The 11,087-nt window shown below is 41.1% G+C and overlaps 1 protein-coding gene across 1 annotated transcript; it reads right to left on the bottom strand.

Annotated features, from left to right (window-relative positions):
* Positions 1-52: 52 nt before the first annotated feature.
* Positions 53-9,098, bottom strand: arhgap19 (Rho GTPase activating protein 19; the record flags this gene model as incomplete). The annotated part of the gene is made up of 11 exons (XM_080515882.1): positions 53-109; positions 1,287-1,388; positions 1,462-1,554; positions 2,772-2,879; positions 2,988-3,209; positions 3,549-3,614; positions 4,799-4,885; positions 5,813-6,249; positions 6,341-6,421; positions 7,018-7,292; positions 9,037-9,098. 11 exons carry the CDS (start codon positions 9,096-9,098, stop codon positions 53-55), a joined length of 1,590 nt encoding a protein of 529 aa, XP_080372008.1.
* Between the last annotated feature and the right edge of the window lie 1,989 nt (positions 9,099-11,087).

The raw sequence follows: 11,087 nt of genomic DNA, 5'->3' as shown, positions 1-11,087 counted from the left end.
AAACGTAAACATGAAGAGTCATTAGAATACTGTCCGAATCCAAGGAGAGGCTTCACAGCGCCCCCTCCTGGGCAGGGGACAGACACATCCTGGACACTGGGGGAGAGTCCTGAGAGAGAGGTACAACATGAAGAGGGGAGTTTACAAGATGTCCCTTTTGCAGGATAACGTTTTTCGTGTTTTCATTTCAGAAAAGTGTCACGTTCACACGGGGACGTTTTGAAAACAATATTTGTTTGCATGGAAACGGCAGAAACAATGTACCGTAATTTCTGGACTTTTCAGTGCACCTGAATATGAACTGCACTCACCAAATTTAAAAAGGGGGGAAAAAAAAAAAAAAAGAGAAAAGGTTGGAGTTACGGGATGCACATGCCGAGGTATTGGTGGCATGAAGCTCGTTGCCTCGTAAAAATCCATAAATTAGCCGAATCATTGTTTAAGCCACAGGGTTCAAAGTGTGTGAAAAAAGTAGTGTCTTATAGTCCAGAAATTACGGTAGTTTCATGTTGGGCAACTAGTTGACGTAGAACAATAAGATGCATAAACATTAACAGTGGGAGTACGGGGGCACATGCATGGCTTTCAGGTGAGTTGGTTCATTTTCATTGCAGCAACAAAAATTAATCTGGAGCCACAAAAAAAAAAAAAAGTTTAACCTTTTAAATAAAGATTATACATCCGAGTGCAAATAGGCCAAAAAACAGAGTTTTTTTTTTTTTAATTATTAAACATTTTTTTAAGCATAACAGACAACACAACACCGAGACCTGAGATATCGCTGATGCTGCCTTGAAAAATAGAAGACTAACATTCACCTCAAAGCCGTGCTGCCACTACAAACCAAATGCAAGGATTATAGGAGAAGTTTTTTTGGTGGGACATTTCATCTACTTTGCACCAGAAAGAATCATTAAAATTGGCTATATGTGGAAACTGTAGCAACTTTTGGAACTACTTGTTTGGTTTTTGCAAAAAACCTTTTCAAAATGTATACTCTGCATCACAAAAAACAAAAACAAACTTAAAAGTTTAAATTTCAAAGTTATTACGGCACTATTTTACCAGTCAAGTACATTCAAGATAAAATTGGGCTGAATGTGGCCCCTGCATTGAAATATGTTCAACATCACTGGATTTAAGTGCAACTTAAGCTGTACCTAAAGTTTGGTAAAGTCCTGATTTACATAAAAAAACAAAAACACACACACTTAGAGATAAGGAACCCGAGCAGCATTTGAGCAGTCAGTTTCAGATTTACCTTTCGGACAGGCGAGTGGTCATACCTTGGAAACCTTCAGGGATTTGTCTTTGTGAAACACAAAATCGGGGTTCTTCACCACCAGTCCTGCTCTCCCCAGCACGGGGCCGTTTGCAGGGCTGTTCACCTGCACACACAGGGAACAGATTAGAGAAAAGCTCCGACAGGAACGTTCCCTCATGTTCCACTGGCCGTCTCACCGCCTGCAGGATCACGTTCTCTTTGCCCGCGGCTTTAGGAGAAATGTGTCGGACCCGCCTCTCGGAGGTCAGCTGCTCGCCTCGCGCCCGGCGCTGTTACCACGGCAACGGGAGAGAGGAAACAAGAGGGACAGAGTTTGTTTGCAGCTCTGCACATCATGCATAATATTTATATTCAACAGAGCTAGCAGTTAAAAAAAAAAAAATAAATAAAATAAAATAAAATATATATATATATTCAATAATATAATACAAACTAAATATAAAATGAAAAGTAGACCTGACATCCAAAACTGAATTTCAAACACACATTTAATGAAATAAACCAATAAAACATAAATCATTCAATTAAATGCTTTACATCTTTGGAAATAAAAACATGTTATATATTAAACAATATAAACAAATCAAACATTCAAAAACCTAAATAAAATAAATATGAATAATTTTCATTCAAGAGCTCAATAAAAATAGAAATGAAAAATAGACTCATGTTTGACAAACGTGTCAAACTGTCTCTGAAGACTGGATAAGTCAGAGTAGTAAATACATATTTTAATAAATAGGTAAATAAATACAATGGCAAAATATTAAATCATACTCAATTATACCCCAGTCGGGAAGGGGGGGGGGGCTGCTCTGGTCGCCACTCATTGACGTTATTCACTGGTAAATAGTGTGAGTTTATAGCAGGTGCAACGGGCTCAGTTCAGTTCTAATCACAAAAATACAGGAGTGTCAAATATATTTTAGTTCGGAGAAATTTAAACTTTGGAAATAGACCACAAGAAATGGGGAAAGAAATTCAAACACATACGCACACATTTCAAAAAAGAGCCGAAATGGTTAAAACGTCAAAATTGTATAAAGAATGATGAAATATTTACCATCTTTAGTTGCAATTGAATCATCATAAATGGAACAAGCGACAGAGTTCATGTTCATGTATGGAAAATGTACATGAAACTCTAAATTGAGGCGAACACAACTCGTCAAGGTTAGTCACATTTCAAGTTACATTTGATTTGGTGGAAAGTTACAAAAACTTGGCTCTTTTGGTCATACAGGTTGCAGACTCAACTTAAAGGCTGGTTTGATAGTGATGAGGTCATGAGGTTTTATGGCAGCATCACTGATATCTCAGTTCAGGGCTCAATGTTGTGTCGTGTCTGCTACTCTGATTATTTATTTCTTTTTTTTATAATTTTCTTGGTTGTTTGGCCAGATTGGAGTTTCTTGCCAAGGGGGCGTTATTTTTGACATCTATGCTCTGGCTTCTGTGGATCCGGACTTTGTGGATCAGCCGGTACCTTGATGAGGCCTCCGAAAGAGCGTGATCGGGGGTGTTTCTTGCTGGCTGCCGGCAGGACTGGATGCTGCTCCTGGGTTGGCGTTCCTGAGGTGGTTTGTTTGACCAGCTGCTCACATGAAAACACAAGAAGTCAGTTTATATCATCAACCCCTTGGAGGAGGAGGAGGAGGAGGAGGAGGAGGAGGAGGAGGAGGAGGAGGAGGAGGAGGAGGACCTGTCGAACGAGCTTCTTCTTCTTGGCCGAGTCTGGCATGTTGTGGTGGACATGTCTGAAGAGCTCCTTCAGGGCGTCCTCGGTGTACTGCTGAGCTGGAGACTGGCACTGCTGCTGGGACCCGGACCCGGACCCGGACCCAAAGAGAGCCGCCGTCCTCTTCAGAGGCAGAGCTGTCCGCTGGAGCGGAGAGCTGCTGGCCGCCAGCAGCTCCAGATCATCCTGAGAGGACACACAATCCAGACTGAACTGTTCACCCACAAGGCGTTCCAAGTTAAACTCTAGGTTTAACCTTATTGGTCTTAATATGATTATTGAATTCCTGTAAATGGGTCTTAAAAAAATGAATTCTGCTTCCGACTAACTTTTGCACATTAATAGCACAAGAGCCTCAGAAATAAGGGGAACATACTGGAGGTTGTCCTTCATTTAAAACGAGACATGCTTTGATATGTTTTACGATTCCATTATAAAAAGGAGTGGTGGAGAAGATGCTCAGACTGTCTGCAGTATTTCACCCTCTGGACATCGATACAAACCTCTCGCTCTCCCTTCACTGACCTTGGTCTGCAGGGCTTTGCTTCCAGTGAAGTGCACTCTGGAATATTCCCTCAGGTAGGCTGGAGCCTGAACGACACAGAAGGAACCAGTCACACACCTATAGGTCGCATGTTTTTTTCTTCTGTTTCAGGGTGTGTCTGTGTGGCTCCATTTATACTACCAGTGTAATGTGAAGCAATTCAGATTTTCTTTTTTGCTCATATGGAGGTACAGATTGGATCCGTTTTGGGAACATAGACGCAAGCATTCAGATATTTTGACATCGGCTACAGGCCTCATTGATGTATTGGCTCTGTACCAATGGGACCTCCAGTAACAAGATTTTCTCAGACCCTGTCCACACCAGCCAAGACGATCTACTTACTCCCAGTCGTTCTTAAGAAAAATTCCGTCCACACGTCACAGTGAACACGGCTCAAAACAACGTAGTACATATGCCAAGCCTTTAGATGGCACTGTAACTCTGACAGAGAAATACACCAAGAATGGAAAAGAAAATCCTGAGCATGGAAAACTCCTTGTATTCCAGAAATCCAACATTCGCCTGATTAAACGGACTAGCATCCAGAGCTTCAGCAGCTCGATCTGGCGCAGGGTTGTCGAGTCGAGAGGTGGGGCAATGACTTAAACAGTTACAGCAAATGTGTTTTGCCCGTCTACACCTCAAAATTTTTAAAATTTGACCCCACTGTAACCCAGTTAAGAAAAAAAACTAACCGTTTCAAGCTCCTAAAACCCCGTTCCGTGTGGATGATCGGCCAAAAGTTATGCATTTACATGAAACGGGCTTAATATTGCATCTCTAATGTGACCATCTACAACCATAAAGTTTATTTTGCCGCACAGTGAAGACATGGCAAAGAAAAGAACTGTGGAGGCGATTCGACCGGAGGGGAATCCAACACAGAAGTCAGTTGAGGAAGTCACATGACTTCTGGAGGAAATAATTAAAGCTTATGCATAAGATGCAATTCTGGCCCCTTTCCTCCTTCTCTGCCTAAATATCCTGCCAATGTTTGGTGAACATACAACATTAGCATTAAACATGCGTCATCATCGATTCTTTTTTTTTTGGCTTTGCAGTTATCGCTTGGTTCTGAAGTAGCCTGACGTTTGTAAATACTAAAAGTACGCATGTGCAGTTTGTCTACGATTGTAGGCAAGTGTAATTATATGAATTAAATATGAGTCACTTGATGAAATATGTGTAACTACAGTTTAAAAAAAGAAAAGAAAATAACAATAATCACCCTAAAGAGTTTCTGGGAGTGCTTGATGAGGAAGGCCATGGTGTTGTTGAGCTTCTTCAGATTGTCTTTGAGGTCTCCAGCAGTCATCTGCAGCGACACAGCGGGATTCAGGAACAAACGTCACAATTACAGAAGAAACAACTGCAGATACTGAGTTCAGGAAGTCGCCATCCCTTTAACTGTCTAAAGTCAATCAGAACAGGGCAGTGAAATCACAATTTAACCTGTTAATGCCAAACTGTATCTCATTTTCACGGGAAAATGTACAGACCAAATACATAGTTTAATGTACTTTTTTGCTCAATGATTGGGAAAGAATGGGACATTTGAAAAAAAAAAAAAAAAAGTGTTTATCTTTACATTAATGCAGAGAAAATGGTCTCCTGTAGCATTCAGGATATTTCTTGTTTCTTGTATACTAATGCTATTCAACTGCATGCATTACTGCCACAAATGGACAAGTTCGGCTACTTTCTTATATTTTGTTATTCATACATCACAATTAACACAGAGTACGAGTGTAAACTAAATGCCATAAAGCCTAATTTATAACTCCAATATGCAAATGATACGTGAAGTCCATGCATTGTCACGAAATGCCTCCGCACGACCTCTTTGTCGACGCACCTCCAACTACCTTACAACCGACAGTACATATACCGCCTTGCTCATAAAGCATGCAGGCAGTGTGTGCATATTTTTTCCCCCCCAGTTGCTGTCACTGAAGTTACCGTCACAACATTTCTCTGCTGCCAACACTGTGTTTTAACATTGATAGAGAGTGACAATAAAGGACTTCTATTCTATTCTCATACATGTAATGGCATTTAATCAGCACTCTTATAGGTACTCGGTATCGGCAAGTAGCCAAGAAGGTTGGTACTCATGTTTAATCAGCGCATCCATTGTGAACGACGGTGTTTACATATCCCAAACAATTGTTCATTATTCGTCTGGTTTATAATATCTCCACAACCGTGTGTGTGTGTGTGTGTGTGTGTGTTTCTCTCATACATGTCTGGGCCAGAGGACGTGCGGGGCGAACATGAGGGCGAGGTTGAAGGCGGACATCTTGTTGCGGTCCTGCTGCTTGGCGGTGTGGTAGAGCAGGTCCAGCAGCAGCTTGAGCAGCGAGCGGTGGGTCTGCGGCAACAGCAGGAAGAGGAGCTGCAGCGCCTCGATCTGACGCTCCTTGTTGGGCACCGTCGTCTTGTTCCCCTGCTCGTCGAACAGGGTGATGTCGGCGATCTTCAGGTGCGCGTGGAAGTGTCTGTGGGTCAGCAGGGGCTCGGGCAGCTCGCCCAGGAAGGTCTTGAGCAGCGTGGCCACGTCGTTGGGGTGAAAGTCCCCGGACTCCAGGTCCACGTCGGCGCCGCTGTTCAGGAGCTCCTTCAGCGTCTGCTGCCGGACGCTGTTCCCCGGGACCCGGAACAGGCCCTCCACGTGCAGATCTGAGGGTGTGACAGCAAGGGAAAGCTTCAGCAGCGTGGCTCCGGGTCAAACAAAGATCCACGCAGTCCATTCACTTCAGTGATGACTTACTTTTGCTGAGGTACGCGATGAGCTGGTAGATCTGCGCGATGCAGCTCTCCGTGAGCGGCGTCCCAAAGACAACACCTTTATCTGCAGGGAAATTAACAGCAGCAAATAATACTTTAATGGTGGATGTTTATATTAGGGCAACGTTTTCAAGTGAGAACACAAAACTTTTGTTGTGTTTTGGGGTTTATTTACAGGATAACTGTGCTAAAATGCAACTTCTTATTTTTAAACGTGGACGAAAATGAGACTTTCTGACAACACTCGGGCTTCGTCTCTTAGTAGAGGGAGGAAACACTGCTCCTGTAACTTTTCAGAAACTAAAGTGCAAAAACGATGCGTTTTCACTTGAAACACTATTGTGTAAAGGGCTGATGAGTTTCAGTAAGAAAACTCTGGCTTCAAGGCATCAGCTCATCAGTGATGTATTTATCCAGCAGGTGGCAAGATGATGAGACCGATGTCAAATTACAAGCACAAGCTACATGTTGCAGCTCAGTAGGTCCACTGCGGTGCAAAAACATAAACTTTCTTGTGTTCATGTTTTCATGATTTTTCTGTAAAATCAGTGATCGCCTTACAGTCCTGTGTTGAAAACATTGCAGTAATACTAATTTTTACTCCTCAAGTAAAAGAAGTCTGGAATGACCGTTAAATATGTAAAACATTAGGATCATGACCTTTACGTTTGAGGAAGTTGAAAGAACGGAAAAAGCCTCCGTTTCCCCCGGTCGGAGTTTTCGGGCTGTCCTCTCCAATGAGCTGTGCGAACTCCGTCCCGGGAAGGTCAATAAGACGAGTGATGTTACTGAGGACCAGTTCCAGGAAGACATCCGGGGACTCGTGGCGGAGCTTCTCCACGAAGAAGTCCGGGCTGAAGATGACCGGAGGTCGGCCGGACTGAGAGCCGTCGGCAGATTGTTTTTGACTGATCACCATCCTGCAGGCTGCTCCTCTGCATGAGACACGCATAGGGTTAAACATATGGGAACATGATCACAGGGAAGATCGGAGAAAACTTTATTCCCTCATTTGTTTTCCCACACCTGTCTGAAAATAAATTCTGTATATACAAGTAGATAATTGGATATACAGTATATCGATTTATACACACATGGCTGTACAGGATGCATAGATTGGGAGGAATAACCAATCAATAATGTTGGGAGGAATAACCAAACAATAATGTTACAGGATTCAGTGTAATGTAAATCAACAGTTTGTTTTCAGTTTTATTTCACTCACATTCCACACAGATTAAAAAAAAAAACTGTCTAATCTCCAGAATAGAAACAGGTGAAGAATGTGAAACAGAAAATATAGGCAGGAGCAACTGCAAAAAAAAAGAAGCTCAAACTACTAGGAAGAAGGAAAAGCTAATAAATAAGGACATCTAATGGGTCAGACCATTGGGAACCACACAGCAGATACAGTACAAACAGCCACAAAAAAATATCATAATTGTACCTGTGACAATTCATGAATACAACCTTAGTTTTGTATGTGAAACTTTTTTTTTTTTTTTTTTAATGTTTTTCTTCTTCTTCTTCTTCATTTCAGATAATTAACATGTTTTATGGCTCCAGACAAACTTTATTTCATGGAAAATGGCAAAAGCTGCTGTTTTGGTCATAAACATTGAAGAAACCTGCTTTAGACCAAATTGAGGGTCAGACCTGGAGCATCCTGGAATATCAACCATCAGATAAAAACTGATTGTTTTTAAGTTAAAATCGCAGCCAAACTCTTGTGTTAATATGAGATGTGCAAGACATGTTTACATCCAGTAAAGCTTGTGTGAAGCTGTAATCAATGGGTTTGTGTCTTTAATATTTTAGCCAAATTTGACTTCCACAGACAACGAAGGAGAGCACACTGAAGACAAAAATCCAAACTGGAAAGACTGACACCTTTCTTTTAATGTCACACTCTCAAACTCCAGGCCACAGACAGTTTCTACAAAGTGTGCTATTCTTTCATTTAGAGCAGCAAACTCTCAAGGTGTCCATCTCACATACACTGAATTACAGAAACCAGAATGTCTGTTAGAAATATCTGAGAAAATAATCAACTTGAATTCCGTTTTCTTAGATGTGTTTGCACGTCTTGCATTGTCCTCTAAATATGAAGAACTGTTGGGGATTGTGCGTGTAAAACTCCCTGAGCTCTATCTTTTCTTGGATGAAAAGTTAAAATTGATTGACTGATTGATTGATTTGAGGGCTTTTCAGTCAAACAGTGTGAGATTCATTTAAGTGCAGCCCATGCTGGGAGTATACAGCACATTATAATCTGATTTTGGCAGCTAAAAGTATACATTTACCAGTTTAACACGTTCTACTCACAATAACAGGTGTTAACACACTAAAAGTTGTCTACACATCTATTTAACAGTCAATGTGGATTAACCCAAATTTATGCAAACTCCCAATTGCCTCCTGACACAATACTACTGTAGATTTTAAAGCAACATGGCATTATGTAGATTTAGACATCTCAAGCTCAGACTAATAATGAATTAGTAACTAATTAAAATAAAAAAGAAAAGCTGTCGCTGACTTAAATGACTGCTGACGTCACTCTCAAACACCAAAGCCCCAAAATCTGCACACGCTCAGCTCGTGTGAGGCAGACAACAACTTGCAGCTGGCAGGAAGGTTATCCAAAAGCCACAATATTCGGTGTAAATTCGCTCTTACCGTGTGTTTTGTGCGTTTTCATTGACCTCCGTGCCCTCCGTACACTGCGAGCCCGCAGCCATGTTACGTTTGAATCCTCTGCAGTTACCGCCAGGCTCCGCCCACACCGTCATCCATTGGTGGTTGAACCGGAAAAGGCGTGTTCATGCGGCTCTGATTTGCATGTGCCTCTCCATGATTGGTCGGTTTGAACGCAGTCTTTGACAACAGAAAAACAACATCTGCAGGCAGGGGAGAGCTGCAGGAAGACCAAACAGTTCACAAAAGAGGTCTGTTTATCCCAGACTGTAAAGATTTACTGCAACCAACAGTCTCAGAACATTTCCATGTTTGAGCCACAAGTGTATCCTGCTCTCGACCATAATGTGGGCTGGGATTGGCTCCAGCACTCGGTGACTGTGAACAGGATAAGAGGGATAGAAGATGGATAGATGGATGGATGAAAAATGCTCATTCAGTCACTAAAGAGTCTTATTTCTTTCCTCTTTAGTCTTCTATCTAAACCTTAAAACAACTAAAAGGAACTGCAGATTAATTTAAACTGCGGCAAACTTCAACAGTGATCAATAAATAAACCCTGATATCCAAAAAAACCAGTGGAAGAAGGTTCTAACAAATACACCAACCGACAAAATGTCATACCGTCTGATTGAAATGGCTTGATTTTCTATTGTTTGGCATCAAATACATTACATACATTATACATGCATGCATTTGAGTATTTTATGTACATATTTTATCTGAGTTTATTATGTTCACACTTTCTCAAAAATCTATTCTATGCCTTTTTCTTTTTGCTAAAAGCCGGGACTTCCAATTACAATTTTGTTGTGTATATGGAAGCATGTGCATATTGATAATAAAATTATTCTGATTCCAATGAAATAGTCCAAATATAGCTGTTACAATATAGCATATTATTCCCTGCATGCATGTGTCTCGCGTTACATTACAAAAACCAACAACAGCACCCACTAGTGGTATAGCATTTTCAGCATATATGCCATTTCTATATGTATATCATTTTCGAAATGTTGTCATGTAAGCAGAAATGTTTTCTGATGCAAAAATGCTTGAAACATTGTGTAAACGGGGCCTTGACCATTTTGTGCTCTCTGTTCTGGATCTTCCTGCAGGTCTCTGACAATATAAGTTCATGACTGGTGACTCCTGAACACAAAAGGATTAAGTTCCTGTCTGATGTCCACATTTCAACATTTTGTTTTCTCTTTTTGCTCTCGTCTACCATTTCCTTTTTTTAAAATCTTCAAACCCTAAATGATGCAAGCAGAAAGGTTTTCACTTCTCAGCCTGGATCTGAAAGTTCCTTCTGGTTATAAAAGGAGTTTTGGCCTTTTCAATAGATGTTGATGCTTCCTCATGGGTTTTTCCTCTGTGTCTGAAGGCTGTGTTGTAATTAACATTATTTTATAAAAGTAAAGAGAAGAAGGCTCAGATAACTGGATGATGTAAACTGAACAACGTTGGGAGGAACAATGGTAGAGGAAGGAAGCTCTTACACCATTAATGTTCAGATCACATTGAAGTCACAAATGAACACATCCACCTGCTGATCACACCGGCCTCTGTAAGACTCTTTCAAGTTTTGTGCATTTTGAACTGAGAAGATCATTTTTCTCTCGTCATTGAGTGAAGCTGCTTTTGGGGTGCTTTCTTCCGTAGAGCTGAGAGGAGGTGGTCACCATGTGTCTTAAAGAAGCGGAAACAGGATTAGTCATCTGCCTTCTCATTTTCTCAGGTATTTTACGTTTACATTATTTCACTGGTTCAATTTTACTGGCACCGTGTTCAAAAAAGTTGCTTTATCAGTGACTCCATGCAATACTCTTGTGTAAACGGACAGCCAAAATACAACAAATGTTTTGCTTTTTCACTTGAAAATGTTGTTGCGTTAACCAGGCATGTTTAAAGTATGAATATGTCATTTAGAACTGTATTCTTTTGTTTCAGTGGTGCAGAGCCAGAATAAATGGGGAGTGACTTACTCTTTAAATCCGATCTGTGCCTTGAAAGGATCGACAGTAGAAATA

The sequence above is a fragment of the Blennius ocellaris genome (assembly GCF_963422515.1).
Source record: "Blennius ocellaris genome assembly, chromosome: 3".
In the NCBI taxonomy this organism is placed as follows: Eukaryota; Metazoa; Chordata; class Actinopteri; order Blenniiformes; family Blenniidae; genus Blennius; species Blennius ocellaris.
Note: the sequence above shows the minus strand (reverse complement) of the source record. Positions and strands in the feature narration are given on the sequence as shown.